Below are 20,887 nucleotides of genomic sequence, written 5' to 3'. Positions count from 1 at the left end.
CTCCGCATGCAATTTCCACGAATAATTTTCTATTACTTGGGGACTTTAATGTCCAGGGAGAAAATACGAACAATAAGGAAACTCTCTCCTTATTAGCAGACCTATCTACTCTAAGTCTGAGCATTATAAATACAAATATCACTCACCAGGCCGGGCACATGCTCGACCTTATTTTAACCAACTCCTCGGACATCCGCTACAATGCGACGACTCCTCTCGAGTGGTCTGACCATTATTTGGTGGACTTCTCAATCTTAAGCAAACAGGAGTTAGGAGGACATGAAAACAGACTCCCTAGAGTCTTTAGACAGTGGCGTAGAGTTACTCCTCAATCTTTTCAGGACCTTTTTAACCCGCCATGTTTCAATGAGTTGGACGATATTAATGACCATGTTACAGCTTTGAATGCCAACCTCGAAGCAGCTATTAATCAATTAGCTCCATCTAAATTTCAACTGAACCCTCTTAAACGCGTGCAAGCCCCATGGTACACACCTACTCTGAAAACAGAGAAATCCCGTTGCAGAAAGTTGGAGCGGACCTGGCGCCTCTCACACAATCAAAATGATAAAGTCGTATTCAAAAATGCTCTAACAGCTTATCACAAAAATTTGAGGCTCGCCCGTAAAATGCATATTGCGACTGAGATTGACAATGCTGAAAATTCCTCTCGTACACTCTACCAAATATTAAATACGTTTACTAATCCCAAGGCTTGTAATACAGATGCTGCTCCCTCACAATACCTCTGTGACAATATAGCAAATTATTTGTCTCAGAAAATTGAAAACATATATCAAAAAATTACCTTGACTAGTAGGCCTTGCCCCAGTCAGCCCTTAAATTCCATCCCCGTCAAAGAGACATTACACACCCTTGACACCTTCCCTGCATGCACGGTATTGGAAGTTGCTGCTCTTCTAAAAAGTACCAAATCTGGCTCACCACTAGACCCTATCCCTGCCAAAATTACAGCCACTTTGTCAGATTCGCTCGCCAGTCCTATTTGCGCTATCCTTAATAAGTCACTAAAGGATGGTGTTCTTGCGGCGGAGTGGAAGGCAGCCCAGGTCATTCCTATTAAGAAAAATGCGAAACTGTCACCGGAGGACTATACCAATTACAGACCCATTTCGCTGCTCCCCCTCCTCAGTAAACTCCTTGAAAAACACATCAACAAACATCTATCCGCGTTTATTGAATCTTCCCAATGCTTAGACGAATCACAATCCGGTTTCCGTCCAAAACATAGTACGGAGACTACATTAGTGGAGGTCATAGACAACATCAGAATGGCAGCAGATAAGGGTCAGGCAGTGCTATTGGTCCTGCTTGACCTGTCTGCTGCCTTTGACACCATATCTCATCAGGTCCTCATCACCAGACTCGAGGAGATGGGTGTAAGAGGTAAAGCGCTTGGTTGGCTGACTGATTTTCTGACCAACAGGACGCAAACTGTCAATCTAGGTCCTTTTAGCTCGTCAACCACCGGGATCAGCAAGGGGGTTCCTCAGGGCTCTTGTTTGAGCCCTACATTGTTTAATATCTATGTAGCCCCCTTGGCAGGATACCTCAGACGGCTTGGGTTCGACCCCATATCCTATGCCGATGATACGCAACTTTTGATGTCTTTCGACAAAGCAAATCCGCTTACCCTGGACTTGTTTTCTGAGGGCATGAAAGGAGTTGCGCATTGGATGAGGGAAAACTATTTACAATTAAATTCTGACAAATCAGAAATCATGTTGTTTGGAGAGGCAAAACTAGGATGGTCCCCTAGTTGGTGGCCAGAGGAATTGGGTGCTGCCCCATCCCCCAAAGATGTTGTAAAAGACCTGGGTGTATGCCTGGACAATGATCTTACTTTAGAAGAACATGTTAACAGTACCGCCAACACCTGCTTTCATACCCTCCGCATGTTGCGTAAGGTCTGCCCCTTTCTTCCCTTATCTACCCCTAAATCTTTGGTTCAATCACTGATTATCAGTAGATTGGACTACTGCAATGCCCTGTTAATTGCAGCGAAAGAAAAATCTCTATGCAAACTGCAGGTGGTCCAGAACACCGCTGCCCGATTAGTAAATAACGCACTTCCCAGGACCCCCTCAGCTCCTTTACTTCACGACCTCCATTGGCTCCCCATAAAAAAGAGGGTCAGATTCAAAATCTGTTGCATGGTTTTTAAATCCTTGCACAACTTGGGTCCTGGCTACTTTGCTCGGAAACTGGTCAGATACATTCCAACTAGATTACTGAGATCCAGCCAACTTGCATACCTGCAAATCCCTCGCATCAAACTAGCCCGGATGGGAGGTAAAGCGTTCTCCTATCTGGCACCCCGTTACTGGAATCTCCTCCCATTACATCTTCGCCAATGTACCAAATTGGGGGTCTTCCGGAAATTACTGAAAACACTTCTTTTCTAATTATATTTTCCTCAGTGGCCAATCAGCAGTCTAAAGCGCAGAGATACCCCGTATGGGGTGATTCGGGCGCTATACAAAACCCATAAATAAATAAATAAATAAATACATTTTTTTATTCAAGACATAGTTACGAACACAATTGCCTATGTCAAAGACACCACACACTTTATCAACATAATTGAAAAGGAGACTTTTGACCCTTCATGTGAGCATCTGGTCATCCTAGACATCGAGCACTCTACACAAACATTCCACAAGATAAAGGCAAAGAAGTCATTGAAAAACACCTAAACAACAGACCTCGCCCACACAAGGTACCGACCGAATTCATCATTTCCCTCCTTGAAATAGCTCTCTCTGAAAACTATTTTCTATTCAATGAGAAATATTACAGAGAAAGGAAGGGTACGTCTATGGGTGCAATTTTTGCCCCAAATTTTGCCATCCTGTACGTCGATGAAATAGAGAGGACATTCATCCTCAATGAACTCAACCCACACCGCAATAAAATTAAAAGCTGGCATCGCTACATCGACGATGTGTTTATGATTTGGCACGGCTCAAAATTAGAACTCGATGAATTCTACCTTTGGCTCAACAACTGCCAACCGGATTTTAAGTTCACACATGACTCCAGTAAACACTCTATAAACTATCTGGATGTTACTATTATTCACTTTGAAGGTACCCTATACACCACTCTATACAGGAAACCCACCGAGCGCAACACTCTTTGACATTACAAGAGTGCACATCCCAGAGCACTCAGAGATGGACTCCCCTTTGGACAATTCCTTCGAATTAGAAGGAATTGTAAACTCAAAGATGACTACTTTAAAGAGGCCAATATCCTATAGGACAAACTACTCTACAGAGGATACCCGAGACGCCTAGTAAAAAGATCCATGAAGAGAGCGTGGTACTCTCACAGGGAGATACTCCTGGAACCCAAACCCAAGAAAACCCTATCACGCATCACCTGTGTAACTACTTTCTGGCCGGCTATGAACAGCATTACTAAAGTAGTTAAGAAACATTGGCCACTCCTTACATCCATTAACATCACTAAGGAAGCCCCACTATTTTCCTTCAGGAGGGCCCGCAATATCAAGGATCATTTAGTTAGGGCACAGAGACCAATACCCAAAAACAATGGAATCCACTCACTTTTTGGATTACCTCCAGTTGTAGGTCATTTCAAATGTGGGAACTGTGCTGCATGCCCTTTCACAACTAACACCAAAGTATTTCCATACGCTACTAGCATGCATGACCTTAATTTCTTTTCCAATTGTAATTCCACAAATGCAATTTACTGTATTCAATGCCCATGTAACCTGAAGTACATTGGCCAGACAACGCAAAAAATCAAAGCCAGAATCGGACAACACAGGAGCCGAATACGCTGCCGGGTTATAACAGCCCCTTTGGTGAACCATTACATTGAAAAAGGACACACTGAAAATGATCTTGAATGGCTAGTGATCGACATGCTCCACCCCAACAGCAGAGGTGGTGACCAGACTCTCACTCTAAACAGACTTGAATGCAAATGGATGTTTAACTGTCGCTCAATCGAACATGGTCTAAATACCATTGATGAGTGGAACATGATACTGTAAGCTTCTGAACTCAGGTTGTCTCTGCCTTCATGCGCGTGACAATAGAGCTCCATCTCTATCATTGAATACGTTGTCCTTGTCCTTGTATGCAGCATGTTTCTACAAGCTAACATAATTTACAGTAACTATTGTAGAAATGTCCTTTTTTATCCATACTGTTTCAGAATTGTCTATTGTTTACCCCTGAATACAGATGCAATGCTTTTTCAAGACATACAATTGTGTGCACCATCCCTCACTCAACATGGCTGCCCTTACACTCCGCTTATACGAAATGACCACTCTCGGTCCACACATGCGCTGCTTCACGCATGCGCCTTCCTCCCTAAGTGTCTATATCTCCCATTGACGAACGCACTCACAGCACGCTTCGGACTGCTGCCAGCGCGCTCCTGATGTGATTCATTCACCTTCGAATTTTCTTCTTGCCAAGTAAGTCTGCCCTCTCACGCTGCCCCTTATTCGTCTCCTTACCCCCGTAATAGAATATTAACTGCACTATTCCCGTTCTCGCTTGCAGCAACTCCCGGGTCAATCACACGCCTTGGGCTAATAACACGCCGCAGAACACAGACTGATAACGGTTGCACTCCGTTGTTTTTGACTCTCGTGATAATTGTCCATACAAGTAAGTCTCTCCACTCACGCCGTCCCTCTGGATATTCGCGCTTCCCGCCTCAATTTAATTAATTTAATTTTCCCTTCCGTCTTTCCTGCTTTCGCATCCAGCGCCCTTGGGACGTTTCATTCCTTTTCGTGCCCTTGCCAACACGGACGTTCTCCTGAATTTTTGGGATCCTCAGCCATCTCTGCAGGCCTTGGATTCTTTCACTACGATCCCGCGTAGTAAGTTTATTTCTCCCTTGCGAGTTCTTATAGTCTGTGCACATCACTATCTCTTTCCCGACACCCGATCACGTTCCCTGCATTGAGCAGTTCACGACCACAATTATTCCTAACCGGGGGTCGTCACTCCACTGTCGCTGCTTACCATGCGCCTTGGACTCATTATTCACTCTGTGCTCAATATCGTTTTGCATGGCCAAATTTTTCTCTCCTTCTTTTACTGCCAGCTGCACCTACTCTCGCGCCTGATATTGGACACACCAATACTTCACGAATTAGTGACGGCTGCACCACCACCATCCCTGAAACAACATGATCGTTCTAATTGGCGATCACTCGATAAACTCAACATCACATTAATTGCCTTGATGTTGCCTCCTCTTAATAGGCCTTCATCGCGCTATTACCACAACGTACCACCTTGTTGTTAATTAATGCATATCTAGGACACATCAGTAATTGACTGTTTTTCCCCCAATTTAGATCTTACGTGCTCGCACTTACATTGTCCTGATGATGATCTTGACTCACTAAGATCGAAACGCCGTCGACCACAATTTCAAAGTTCCCTAAACATTGTCTAAACCAATTGGGTTCTTTTGACCTGTTTCTCAATGCGATGAAATGTTTTTATTGTCACTAAGCACTTCACTTCACGCACCCTCACTTTTGTATGTGTGAGCACTGTATATACAATATACACTTTCTTAAAATGCAAAAATGGTAGGAATGGAAGCGACTCCATTTTATGATGTTAAATAAAATGTGATGCCTTCCTCCACTCTCCTGTGTCCTTGCATACGTTTCATATTTGGATCTAATTGAGTTCTACATATCACCAATACTATTGAATTGTTTCCTTAAATCACTAACTGTAGCCCCGCAACACAGGAGAGTCACAGAGAGCCCTTGCCAGGGACTGAAGCAAGCCCAGGGCCCTGCATGGTGCCATCCCCTGTGACTGTGTCAGGCGGTGGGTACCCCTGCATCATGTTTCCCTACCTGCGCTCCTTCCAGGCAGGGGAAATGCACTGCTCTCACCCACAGGTGGGAGCAAAAGAGAAATCGATCCTGCTGGGCTGGAGCAGACTAAGTGATATGCCGGCTTCTAGGCACCACTCTGGAGGTTCTGCTCATGCGTTATGAGCCAGCTGGGGCCTTGGGGCTCCCTCCGTGGCCCATAGCCAAGAAAAATAAGCCATGGGTTTCCCAGGTAGGACTGGGGCATGCAGGAATGAACAGTGAAGATCAGAAAAGCTGCTCTTTAAATATTTACTGCTGGGAGAATGGAGTGCCCCATGATTCCCCTTGAGGGGATGAAAACTAGCATATCTTCTTTCCCCTGCCCAGGAAGGGCAGGGTCACAAGTAACGTTCCCTGAGAGTGTTTTGGGGGTCTGCAGGAAGTGCAGCGGACTCCCAAATAATATATCACAAAATCATCCTGTCTCTCCCAGGGGATGAAACACCTGACCCCAGATGAGGGTTGCTTTGTCTTCAAAGCACTCCTAGAGCTGGAGTTCTTTCCCTTGGGCTCTGGAGTGGGGTCATCTCTGTTGGTTGTCCCTGAAGCTGCACAAGCAACAAAGTCGAAGTAGAAAAAAGTTACCCTGGGATGCATGTTTTACAAACAATGGTTTGTTGAAAATCGTAATAAAGGTTTCACAATACATTGAATGATATTTCATGTTGATATTGTTCATAAGGACTTCAATGGTGTATTGGAACGTGCAATGCATATTAGTACTTTCTTCATTGATTTTAATGGTGTTGTATGGTTGAATTATATTATGTGGCTGCGTTTATTAATGTGATGAAAAACTGAAAAAGCTAGTCAGCTTTCCTTCTTGGTAATAACAGCCTCTTATATTGTGGTATTGTATGTAGTTTAGGAGGAGGGATATTGTGATTATAGGGTTCAGGCCCCAAAAGGGTTGTAACGTGATGTGATATGAGGGTGTCACCAAAAGTATTACCATCTACCTGATACATAATTATCTACATAATCTATATAATTGCCATTTAATGTGCGGTATTTAGCAGCGTATGTGTAATAAATGTACTTTTCCTTTTCATATGAAAAGGCAGGGACTGGGAAATGATTTATTGAGTGTTGTTGCATACCATTAAACTGGGGTTACTATCCCACACCACCTCCCTTGAGTAGGCCCTGGACTGCTCTGCTTCACTACCCTGAAAGACTCATGTGCTACAATGGGGTACTTGGTTACCAGTAGAACAACAACTGCGGTCTTGTACTTGTAAAAAACTCGCATTGTTCATAACTAATAACCCAATTTCTTACAATTCTCATCCGAACTTGGGGGTCGGTAACTTTTCAGTGGTTTACAACGTTATTTCGGTCTTAAACTATTGATACATATAGATAGGATTCGCTATTTGGAAGGTTCTCTTCTCCTTCCAAATAGCGATTCCATAACAATTTCGAATCCCATTGTTGGAGTAGGAAAACAATTAGAGTCCTAAAATGGGTTTAGTACATTACAAACAGTATTGCACAAAAATGCTTTGTACATTTGGCCCATATGATTAACATATGAACGCTTGAGATCATGTAAACATTTGAGCATCTTTTGGTCTCGCCTGACCCAGCGCATGCGCTGGTCTGGCGAAGACTTATTGAGAGGGCTCCAAAAAGTGCTACCAGGCCAGCCTAGAGCTACAGTGCATGTGCGCGGGCGCGCGCGCCGCGCTTTACCGCGATTACTTTCACTTTCGCAGGCGCACGGCCGCTTTGATGTTTGATCGTGTTCGCGATCACGATCCTTTTCACTTTCGCAGCTGCACGGCCGCTTTGCATAGCCAATAGGTCTCGCTTTTGGGACCTTATACGTATTTACAAGGTCCCAAAGGCGAGACCTATTGGCTATGCCAATGCTTGTTTTTATTAGTTCTGTGTCCTGACCGAAACTCCCTACACATTTTCAGATGCCAAATTGAAAGTCATATCACCTTGAACTCAATCTTTATATATGAATGTTGTTTAAAAACGGAGCTCACTTGCACACTTGCCTCACCCCATTTGTGCATCAGAATCGTTTGACAGATCACCCTTTAGTCCATACCGCACCACTGCAGATGCAATGGTATGGAGGCTAATTCCGATGTCCAGCAGTTTTCGATGTACCCCCTTTTCTTGCAAAGTGGCTCAGAACATAATTGACTTCATCAAATACAGATGAAAGGAACATGAGGGCCAATTAAACTTGACTATTGTTATTATATTGTTTTTTAGTAGTTGGAGAGAAACATTGTGATTTATCTCTGGATTACATACCTGTATATGGCCCAGAGCAGTAAGCTGTCCAGAAATATTTTCTTCAGTTTAGCAGTGTATCAATAAGGGAGATTGGGTCTGATGTACAAGAAGGATGCAAACTAGTCAGTGTTTTTTGCACATTGACAGGTTTGCAACTATAAATGTAAATCCATATTTGTAAAGCGCAAACTACTCACCCTTACAGGTCTCAAGGAGCTGGGGGCCGTTGTGGAAATTAAGTGAGTTATTACCGGGAGTCACACAGTACTGAGCGGACCTGCCACCGGAGCCGGGGATTGAACCATGAGCCCTGTGCTCCGAAGTCAGCTGCCCTGGCTGCTGCACCACACCTCTCCACACTATGTGCCCGTTGTGCAACTGGACTGCCATGCTAACCAGTTAGATCCGCAGATGTCCATCTGCCAAGGGTTGCTAAACTCATGCCTCATTGATATGTATGATCAGGGGCCCTCTCGCGACTTCTTCTGACTTGCTGTGAACTCAAGGTTGTAGACCTGTGAAGGACAGCAGATATCTAAAGATAACTTTGCATTCACTCCCCGCTAATGTTTTTTTTAAATCAGCCCTATCCCCGAGAGGGAAATGGCTGTTTCAAAGTGAACCATCTGCAAGCAGTGAATGACACCAGAGGGAGCACGTAGTGGGCCTCTGGAGCGGTTTCTTTTCCCCTGTTGCAGGGAGCCACGATTTACAGGGTGGAGGAGGTCACAAATCATCAGTGCTGTGCATATTGACTGGCAAAGTAGAGGGGGGGGGGCTGCTTTAACCCTGTCATTTGCAATTCAGTATGGGTTTCATTTGTACATACCACACACTGTTTTGCAGAGACTTTGTGAATCACAGGCGTTGCAACCTCAAAATGGTGTCATAAGATGGCCCCTACAACCGTACTACTATGATCGGTACAGGTAAAGTCCTAGGCCAAAAGAATGGGAGATTCCTGTGGTTAAACGCATTGTTAGTCTAATTAATATTGTGGACCAATCCGTTCTTCATAGCAAATACATTGTGAAGAACAGAGTCCATGCTAGGGCCATTTTAAAAATGTTTTTTAGGACCTTCATATTTCAGAGAGCTCTTCAACAGAAAAACCAGGTGAAGCTTCGATGGCACCACCAGGAGAGTGATCTGCTTTTTCAGCCATCGGACGATAAGGGTGAAGCTACTGGCTATCTTCAGCAACGCGTGCAGAACCACAGCCAACTTAATTGTAGAGAACTGAAAATGATCTACCCTCCCATTTATAGATTATAGGAAAAGAAGTTGCTGCATGAAAACAAAAAAAATATCTATAATCTGCAAGCGCGTGGTAGTGGCAAAAAGGCATACAACCTGGAATGTGTGAAAATTGTAGTTTCTCTGGTATATGCTTGGGGATTTCGGGAATTAAATCTAGGTCAGAAACTTCTGGAAATAGCATGCACCTCTGGTAGATTTTCAAATTTTTCAAGATTCTGGGTCACAGTGTTTTGTGTGGAGGTCATAAGGCCTTTATAGTTGTCTCATTGCCACTTGATGGCTAAAGTAATCAGAAACTGTAAGACTATTAGGGTAATGTTTCAGTATAATAATCAATATTTTACACACAGGGAGCTTGAAATTCAGCTTTCATTTCCGGACAGCTGGGCCCCATCTTCTTCCCGTATATTCAGTTTAATCCCTAATATTCTCTCATTCCACCGTGGAATAATTAAGATTTTGGAGGCAAAACCCACAATTGCATTTATTTATTGTTCTACTCCGTATGTGTTTTCATATCAAAATGTGATTTTTCTGTGAGGTAAGTTATGGATATCTCTAGACATTCTGTTGAAATGACAGCTGATCTAACTTGCAATGATGATCTTGCTCCCAGATCTGTATTATCAATATAACTTTATTACTAGATTCTTGTATTTATTTAGATGATGGGTGTTAGGATGGAAAAGGTCCCCTGAATTGCTTGGAAGAGTGTGTGTGCCTGCCCTGAGTTCCCCATACCAAATTATTTGGTCTCAGCACACACAGCAATTATGTGTATGCTGAGTGTCGGCTGTGACATGGAATGTGAATTAAAGCTTACGTACCTTTCATCAGCAATATAGTTGAAAAAGAAGTCTCCCCTCAACTTCACGATAAAATTAATGCTAACAGTCTCCTGCACGACTACCAATCTGGCCTCAGATCACGCTGCAACACTGACACTGCTTATGTACACGTCACAGACAACACTTTACTGACCAATGATGAAGATGATCCCTCCCTTCTGATATTTCTGCACCTCTCAGCTGCCTTTGGCACAGTTGACATCCCACCTTTATCCACAATCTGGAGTCTCGAAAGGGATTCACTGGCTATGTGCTTAACTGGATCATCTCCTACTTTTCCAACCAAGACCAATTTGTTCACATGGACACCTCCAGCAGTAGCGGTCCGTGGAGGGAGTTCCGTGGGGCAGAGAGGCGGGGTGGAGGAGGGACAGGAGGGGGAAATGTAAACACCGGAGTATGGATGAACGGAGGAAAGTACACATTTAAATAAATAAAACGAATTCCTTTGCGCGCGCAACGAAATTCGTTTTATTTATTTAAATGTGTACTTACCTCCGTTCATCCATATTCCGGTGTTTACATTTCCCCACCTTGCTCCTCCCCCACCCTGCCTCTCTGCCCCACCGAACTCCCTCCACGGACCGCTACTGACCTCCAGGCCCCAAAAGATCTCTTTCCCCTTGAAGTCCCCCAAGGTTCCATTTGATGCCCTGTCAACTTCAACATCTACAAGGAGCCCCTAAGGGCTCCATGTAGGGATAACAGCATCACAATTCACGAGTATGTCAGTAATACTCAACTCAACTTGAAAGTCTCCTCTGATCCAGATATCCAGCGCTTCAAACATTGCCTGAACCTCATCCAGAACTGGATATCTAGAGTGTGCCTGAATCAGAACCTATCAAGAGAGAGTTGCTATTATTTTCCAAGAGCAAAAGGCAAGACATAGTAAAACCTGGCTCACTGGCGTGAACCTTGATAGATTCGAACACTTTCGCCGAATGCCAAGTCACTTGGATTTCCTTTGGACATCAGCCTCATACTCAAGGAACACACTGCTAAAAAACACAAAGACAGCCTGATACCAGCTCTCTCATCAAAAGAATGTGAAACCGTTTCTTCCAGAAAGCAAACTCAGACCTGTGTTTTGAGCCCTTGTATTCCTGCATCTGGATGGTGGTCAGACCCTGTTTAATGGCCTCCAGACTCCACATTGCTGCTCTTAAATCCATTCTACACACCGCAGCACCTCTTATCCAAGGCCTGAAGAAATATGATCACAGGACCCCTCAACTCTGATTGAAATCTATTGGCTTAGTGTGCCACCCACATCCTCTTCAAAACCAGCTTCATCAATTGCAAAACCACCATGACCATCTCCCCTAGCTTATTTTGCAGACTAGGTCACCATCTTTGGTGGCTCTTGGCACACCCACAGCCTGGACACCCTCAAACTGAACACTAAAAAGCGTTAAAACGAGAAAAAAAACTATTTACATCAATTGACTGATGATCTGGATAATTATCCTATATCCATTATGGTAGGCCCTAATGCTGTTCCAATTTAGGAAAAAGTTGAAGACGTCGCTCTCTGAAGAATACATCACATTGCAATAACAATACATTTCTGCTCACAAAACTCAGCTACCTCTCCTATTGCTTTTCACTTATATGCTTGCCTTTGACCTTGCACAGTGCGCAGGTTGCATTTTAACTAAGTTCTTGTGATAAAAATGCAACATACATATGTACAAACAGAGCCGATGTCTGTGGCATGTAATGGTGCACCCTTTAGTGAATGGGACAACCTTCAGCTCAAAAGGCAATTGTGGACTGACAGCTGTGGTAGCCACAGATTATAGTACTTGAATAAGCCTTTATACCTGACATCTGCCAGGAGAGCTACCTACTATTGTCTTCTGGATCCCCGGTGTATGATTGGGACATAGGATGGAGTTTGGAGAGAAATTTCCAGACAGCAGTGTGATCTGCGGGGCTTCTCTAAAATATTTGTGAGATCCTTTGTTCTGGACCAGATTCTATAGTGATCAGAAAGTCCCTTTGAAGTGTTGGAACAAAGGGACTTGGGACTTCTGCTCCATTCACCCACAGAAGTGTTACCCATAACAGGTTGACAGGTGGCTATGTTAGGAAGCCTATGCCTCTGTGTGCCTTTTTTGGGTGCCCATGTGTCCTCTCTTCTTTTCTACTGACACTAAAAGATCATGGCTGTGGCTTGATCACTCTGGGAGAAATATGCAAAAGTCAGGAACAGCCTGAAATCTTTCCCAAGTTGAACCTGTGGTATACATTCTCTGTCTGCAAAATTCTTATAAGTATCCTTGGTCCCCAGTTAGTCTGTCAAGAATCCCCACAGTCTGTCAGGATTTCTCCTCATGCTGTACCAGGGGTTCCACACCAGTGAAGACTGCGAAAGAGATTTGTGCTGCTGACTGCTAAATCCCCTTTGCCATTTTCTTCATAAGAAACTTGGAAGATATACACCATGCCAAGAAGAGCAGCCTTGAGGTTATCTTGAAAGAAGGAGCCAACTGACTCCTCGGAAGGTGTACTGTGGAATTAGCTTTCCCTGAAGGAAACTCCCTAGATAGAAAGGTTGTGTAAAGTTGCACAGGGAGAACTATAGATGACCCACTGTAAACACGGGAAGGATCTGTACTGCAAAGCCATGTGGTGATTCCTTGTGACACTGGTTCCCCCGCAGTATGCCCAAAGTAAGGACTTCTTGCTTCACAAATTGGGGCTTGTGTCTGGGTATCATGAATTCAACAGACCTGCCTGCAGAGCCTCGCAAGAAATAACTGGAACCAGTAAAAGTGCCCCCAAAAGAGAGATTTGCCTGTGATTTGTAGTAACAATTTGATGATTTAAAATATAGATACCATGATCATAGGTTTATGATCAACCAAAAGAAACTATGCCTGTAGTGACTTGTCTGTACAATGATTCACAACCACAATCAGTAGTTTGCTGCGTCAACAAGATCACCTCTGCGACCTAGGGAGGGTCTTTTATTTAGGTCCTGGGGTTGACCTGTCCAGACATGGAATATCTCAAGAAAAATATTCCACATCCTCTTACACACAACTGAGTAGCTTCATTATAAATTGGAAGTGACTATACTGTGACCACTGTTTAGCAAATGGCTATCACCTGGGGAGTGAAAGGAATCCATGCCCTCAAGCCTTTAGGGCCTCCTGAATGTGTTTTGCTCTTCTGATCTCTTCAAGGTATCTGTGAGTTTTACCCACTGCATTAAATGCATTGCTTCTAACTGTGTGCCATGATTAAAGTTATTTTTTTTCTTACGTAAAAGTGCTGGCTGGACAATGAGTTATTGATTGTTATGATCTGTTTCATTGAATTCTGAATTTCCACTTCACACCACTTTCCTAAGTAAACCATGTATTTTTTGACTTTGGTACCCTTGGAGTAAAGGGCTAAAGGTGTGTAGGTAGTGCTCAGTTTTCAGTTCACCGGTAAGAAAAAAAAATATCACTTATAATCGGGAATTTCACATTTTATGGAAATTTATGTTTATTGGATTACAAACTACATAGCCTCCATTTCTTTAAGATAACTCGTAATGAGTAAGTGTATTGATTGATGAAGACGATAAGGTGTGCACTGCGACTATACCTCATATAACAGGACATTTTGAACTTTGAACTGTGAAACGACTTGTATTGACTGATTAGTGTTAAAATATATATGATAAACAGCGATTTGTGTAGGAATGTTTTATTTTCTTTTTGTATATTGATTTTGATATGTTTGTATTATCTCTATTCTTGTAGCCCGAAGAAGTCTCTTTGAGACAAAACGCGTTGGCTACTTTTGGAGAAAAAGTTTTATGGAAGAACAAGAATATACGAATAAAGGAATCTTTTAAGAAAAAAATTGAACTGTGTTGAATGGATTAATTTGTAATTTACACAGTCAACAGTGAGTGCTGATCATTCATATATAAAGTTATTTTGGAGCCTGGCTTCAGTGTAGAACAGTGGTTCCCAAACTGGGGTCCGCGGACCCCCAGGGGTCCGTGACACATTCCTAGGGGGTCCCCAGGCAGCAGTTTAAAAAGCACTGCAAAGTTCCTTGAATAATCAGCAGTTTTTGTGTAGCAATAAAAGTGTCAAGATAACTCCGGTGATTAATGTACCTGCTGTAGAGAGATGGAGGTTTTGTCCAGTGGCAGCTTTGACTCATCTTAGGAAGCGCTGGTGGTTAATATGCCTGCTACAAAGAAGGTCTACCATGCATTTTTTTTAAAACAGTATTTTGTTTTGTGCATAGCTCAGTGGGTTCCTGCTTTTGCCACAGAGATTCTTTTGTTATTGTGCCGTTCACAAGTTCCAACCGTAGTCTAGCACAGTGAGCTATGAACTGCCATCAAAGAGCTGCATGCAAACTGCACAGTACAAGTTAGTAAGTTATGCTTTTTCCCAGTCTTTCATTATCCCGATGCTGCTAAAAAGGTTTGTTTGGGTAGAAATAAATCCTTATTATTAAAGTCAATGCTAATCCCTGTGTTATATTCTGAATCCTGAGTTTCTGCTTCTCCAGACCAAGCATCTTAAAAAATACCTACCATTATGGATGACATGTGAATCCTACACCTTGTAGTCCCCTTTGCCTTATGTAACATTTTCTATTCACTGATTTACACACATATGATTTATGGTCTCTCATTGTGTGTGATGTAAAGTGCTATTACACCCTACAGTGGTATGACAGGTGCTATAAAATAAATTAAATACATGTGACAGTGGGGCTATGGAGAGATGAGAGGCACTGTTGGAGGGTAGTAGAGAGGGAATCATTGAAGATTGTAAATCATTGAAGATTGACAAAAGATTGTTGTATTCTGGTGCATAGTAAGGTCATTGTTTACTATGCTTTAAAAGCTAATACAATTTAATATATAATGACAAATGTGTTGTAAAATGCACCATTTTCCCCCAAATTATCTTGGGGGAGAGCTCCCCAAAGCTCCCTTTGTAGTGGTCAGGCTCACTCGCTGCACTTGTGTACTGTACAGGGACAGGTCTGACAACATTTGCCAGCGCAGCTTTAGGTTTCCAGTTCAGCCTTGGAAGTAGCAGGAGCCTTGGGCGGTGAAATAAAACAAAACAATGAATAGTTAGTCGCAAGATACAGCACCAACCTTCCCATTAGTATTTTTCAATTTTTGCAAATATTTTTAATATAAAAATCTAAAATCTTTAGTAATTCAAGTCAGTCTTTGTTTGATGTGCACACGTGTGTGTTGTTTCTTCTTCGAATTACAGTTTTAATGTTTGAGATTTAAATCATACAAATTGGTTGGGGGTCCCCCGATTCCAGTAGTGACTCAATGGGGGTCCTCAGGAGTGAAAAGTTTGGGAACCACTGGTGTAGAAGATTAGGGGACTGGTCTTCTGAATCTTTGCACCACCGTGACATGGACTATAATGACTCACTAGAAGTGACAGGCGTGAATCTTTTTTCTCAGTCTCTAGTTTTTTTAAGAAAAAAAAGCCACAGAATCCAAGTGCTAAAAAGCTCCGGTGTTGCAAGTGGAATCCAGTACTCCATGATTGCCCTGCTACCCCAAAAATGATCCTACAATGGGAAGCATGAGAACAGAGAGATGAAAGTTCACTTTCTACAATTTTGAAAGATCCAGCACATATGCCTTTTAGTTATGATATTCTAAACAGAATCTTGGGCCAATGTTGTATTAAAAGTGGACATGGTATGTAAGAATGCATTCACCCACAAAACCTTTTTACATTGTTTAGTAATACACTTGTCCCTAAAGGCAATCACTTCTGTTGAACAAAGAAATAAAAAAAATACTTTTGGTTTTGATACAATAATACACTTTTCGTTTACTATACAGAAGGTATTTGTAGTTAACTGAACAGCCAACACCTTTGCCCTTTACACAGTGCCTGATCATTGAGTGGATAAAATATTGTCACCGATTTTGCCTTCTCAGGCCTGTAATCTTCACCATGTTGAAGTATGATACCTTCTCGTCATTGATTCATAGGCCAGATTAACTGGCCTATGAATGGGCTTCTTCTGGCCACTATTCATCATTAACCTGATGGATTAATAATGTGCTCAGCTGGACAGACAATGGAAGACATTATGGGCCTTATTACGATGTCAGTCAGAAAGGCTCCGAATGGCATTCGGATTCTCCTACAGTTTCGGAACCTATGTTTCGGATCGGAAACATTTCTGACCGACCGATTACGATGGAAAGGTAACCGTTCAGTTAGTCCGAATCGGTTCCGACTGGCATTCAGAGACTCTGAGTCGATCGAAGCCGAATCGTAAAGCTCTATGGACCGCGTTTCCAACTGACTCATTACAATGTCATATTTGGACAGCCTTTCCAAATCGGACTGTCCGACACAGAACGGCTGTCGGAAACTGACTTTGTGGGCCCGTAGGCACCTTCACCCTGGGTCCTCCGATTGGGGCCCGTGTGCGTACCCAAGGAACCCCCCTTTAAAACCATGCACAGTGCTTACGACATGGTGCAAGGTTTACCGCAATCGACCCTTTTTTTCAATGGGTTCCTGTTTTGTCGTCGGAACACAGGCTCCCATTGAAGTCAATTGGAGACTTTCCAAATGGTGTTCGGAATCATCGTAATCAGTCAAGAGGACCCGCCGAATATGAGTCAGTCAGAACCGAATCCGAGACGGTGTCGGTTGGAAGTGTTTCCGACCGACACTGTAATGAGGCCCTAAGTTGTATGCTTTCTATTGACAATAAAAGAACTGCCAGGTTGATCGTTAATGTTAAATTGCTATATACAGTATCATGAACAATATGTAACACATGAAAAGTGGAAATATAAAAAGTAATCACTATTATAACTATGTGCAAAAGTAGTAGCACTGGTGTTTAGCCAAGAAGTGCTGTGGTAGTGTGATGAGATTTTAAAGAAAGACTTAACAGACCTTTGCTTGACAATTTCATCAGCTAGACATACACACACTCTTCCTGTTGTCTCCTAGCAGACCTTTAACACTCCTTTACATACATGCTCTGACTTTTTTTCATCGTGCCTGCTCAGACACAAAATGAGAGGGTTCCCCCTCCTGAATATATTTCAGGAAAGATTGAAAAGCAAGTTTCTGACTGATTCTTCTTTTCACTCAGGATGGGTTTGTAAAGGTGGTGAATTGATGGATGGCTTGTGCTAGATGAATAATCAGCTTTCAGTCCTGGTGCCTCGTTGAAATAGATGTTAAGGGTGTTGACCTGCTGGTATTCGTCATATCTTATCAAAAAAGGAGGCAAGTAAAATAGTTTCTGCTGCAAAGAATTTTCAAAATAATATGCAAAACGGAAAATCACAAGACAGTATTCTTTCACTGAATATGTTGTAAGTGAGTTTTAGAACAGTCAAATGTTGGTTTGGAAATAAAGTACTATCAGAATGTCGAGAAAGGCAGTAAATTAACAAATAGATACATGCTGTTATCTAACATCGACATGATGGGCGTCCTGATGCATTCAATATAAAATAACATGGCCTGTTTGCCAAATGAAACGCTATCTGTTTGCATGTCGGGGCTTCGACATCTGTGTTGCTAGAGAGGGTACTGCTTCGGTTACTAAATGTTTGTACATTAGATAACAAATATAAATCAAACATAAAATAAAAATACATATTTGCACGTTACCATGACGATATATGGTTACAGAAACATGAAAAGTGTACTAAAACATGATAGCGCTGTTCACCGGATTCTTTGTGTTTAATTTCAGGGATGGCGTCTCGTTCAAGAATGGGCGTATATATATTTTCTGCTGCCTCTGGTGGACTTCCTGCAGACGAAGTAACATTTGCAAAGCTTTTGAAAAAAGAAGGGTATTCAACAGGACTCATAGGTATGTACCTTTTCCTACCAAAGACACCACAACCCCCACCTGAAAATAGTAGTGCAAGGAAAATACCATTACTGATCACGACTGAATGAACATATTTTGATCTGACACCATATGGTCATAACCAGTTACCATATGTCCCTCCACCAATCTATTGCTTGGTTTCCATGTAAGCAATATTAACTAGGGAGGGGGAGGAACTCCCAGGTAGTTAGTCTTGGGGTGTAGTCAGTGGGGCTCGAAGTGAAGTCGATGGCCCTACACCACTGTGTTCAATAAGGACCTGGGAGTGACCCACCCTGCACCCCGACACCCCCATACCGATAACACTGCTGTTGAAAATCAGAGCCTCACAATTTGGGTGAAATTATATAAATTTTTTGTTAGATGGCATGCTTTCATGGTACTTTTTAGGTGTAAGTTCTGAAGAAGCACAACTGGATTCTTTTTAGTGATTAGTTGCTACATTTTTTGTTCTTACAAAGACGTTGCAGTGAAAGCCGGGTTTTCATGGTCCCTAAAAGGTGAATATAGAAATATTGCTAACAGATTTAGTCATAATATAATTCATTTGTAGTGGTGACATGCTAATTTTAGGAACTGTGGTCGTTTCGATTATGTTTTCTGCTGGGATTTGATAAACGCTGTTTGGGAGAAAGTTGTCTTCTCACATGTTTTCGTGATGGAATGTATGGTAAGAATGCAAGAAGGTACATTGAGGGTGCGTTCTTAAAAAAATCACAAATATTTTCCTCAGCAATGTGAGAGAAACATTCTGATATGCTGAATAAAACATGCCCTTCCACTTTTTGAGACCAGTCCCAAGCCGAAAGATGTCAAAATATAAGCCAAAATTCAGCCCAACATAAACGAGTATCAGCCCAAATGCAGCCCAACGTTCCAGCTCTCAAATTATGCAAAAATAACCTTCAGAAAACATTTTAAGCATAACTATAATTCTATTCATTATGCATATAGTAGCAGTAGGTTCATTGGGCAGCTAAGTACTTCTGCGACCATGGGCAAATTCTATTTGTAACTATGCACTTTGAAGATCAGTCCACATTACCACCTTCAAACTGGCCCTTATGTCACCACAAATCCAATCCTGAACCTGGCATCGATTAATGAACTCTTCAAGAGCAGATTGTAATCCACCATAATGACGTTTAAGGGCAGGAACATGAAAGCTCTTTCAGCAGTGTGGCTTCATAAACAGTACATTAAACTGGTATTGCAGGATTAACACTACACAATAATGTGCATCTAAAGAAATCACCTTTGTGTTAAAGTAATTCCAGCATGACTTGTTTGGATTGGCGTGGATATTATCGACTTGCCTAAAGTTATTAAAACGAATAAAGGCTCTTTTACAATGCATCTGTGACTGTATGGGACAGCTGTCAAAATAAACATGATGGCAGTCAAATCTAATCAAATCAAAAATAAGCTTTATTCGAAGTCACATAGTGAATCATAAAAGCTACACAATATAACAGTATCAAGATTAAAAATCAGTCAAAAAGGATAACAAACACTGACTAAGAACAAACATGGATAAAAGCATGCGTCCCCCAACATAATTAATAACTTTTCTACAGCTGCTTCCTACAATTAATAACAGCCAATAAAAACCGAGACAATACAGCGCATGTGTACAAATTCGGGAGCGATTGCAAATACATAAAAGGTGGTCGACATTGTACGAAATTATGGCAGTCAATTTGAAAAGCAGTTTTCATGCGAAGGAAGAGTGCTTGAATGTGCAGCAAAAGCATTGAAACCTAAGCCTCAAAGAAAGAGAAGCATCCTGTCTGACCTCTCCGGGGATTGCCACAGTAAGACGAGAGGCCCACATCTCTTCCATTAAAATATACTGGAAAATCCAGCAAAGAGAGTAACGTACTTCGCACAATCCCCCACCCACCACATCGAAGTTCTTCACCGCAACCTCTTTATCTGGCACTAAAGGGTATGCAGGGCCTCAGTTATTGCCTTCCTGTTGCAGCAAATCTAGCCGAAGGCTTTGATTTATATATTGGCGTGGGGGGTACTCTGTCCCAACGGCGACGGAGTTCCCTCCCCACCAATATAGTAGTCTGCCTGCCAAATTTAATTGCGGGCGGACCTTAAGTTTGACCATGGCAGTGATTGGCCATTCTCCCCCATGGACAAACTTTTCCAATGGCCCTCGGGAGTAAGGGCCATCAGAGAAATGGCTACATGTCCACCCTCTCAATTTAGATGGGCAGACATGTGGTCATTTGTATAGTGTTTCTTACCGCTAGGTAAAACCTGGTGGTAAGGAACAGTAAAAACATTATAATGCTGCGCCCCCCTCCCCCCCCAGCATGGTAGAAGATTCTCCTGGTGAGGGGAGCAATACTCTATTGCTATTCAAAAAAAAAAAATCCCATTCTGGGATTTTCTTTTTTAAAAGAAAAAAAGAATACTGTTTGCTGTAGGGCTGCTTCCTTCCAACTCAGCACTCTAGCAAACAGTAAAATGCGTTGACTGTCAATGCCTTTATAGATGACCACCCACATTATTTGTGTATACAAAATAGTTCAATGTATATTTAAGCTTCCCTTCCTCAACAAGACTAATTGACAAAAATGTAACTAGTAGAACTGGGGATATTCATTTTTAAAGTTTATAGCAAAAATAGTGGCAAAAAGTGAAAGCACTACTGAGGGATATCTGCTTGCGCCGAACAAAGTCGCAAAATCAGGCCAGCTGCGATGGA

At 42.3% G+C, this 20,887-nt stretch overlaps 1 protein-coding gene across 1 annotated transcript in view; it reads left to right on the top strand.

Moving 5' to 3' along the window:
* Positions 1–20,887, top strand: part of STS (steroid sulfatase) — a 2,058,867-nt gene that overhangs the window by 285,004 nt on the left and 1,752,976 nt on the right. The window contains exon 4 of the mRNA XM_085622589.1: positions 18,022–18,144. Coding sequence (XP_085478715.1) covers positions 18,022–18,144 — 123 coding nt within the window. The remainder of the gene's footprint in view (positions 1–18,021; positions 18,145–20,887) is intronic.

This window comes from Triturus cristatus, chromosome 8 (genome assembly GCF_964204655.1).
Source record: "Triturus cristatus chromosome 8, aTriCri1.1, whole genome shotgun sequence".
In the NCBI taxonomy this organism is placed as follows: domain Eukaryota; kingdom Metazoa; phylum Chordata; class Amphibia; order Caudata; family Salamandridae; genus Triturus; species Triturus cristatus.
This window is presented reverse-complemented; position numbering and strand designations above follow the sequence as displayed.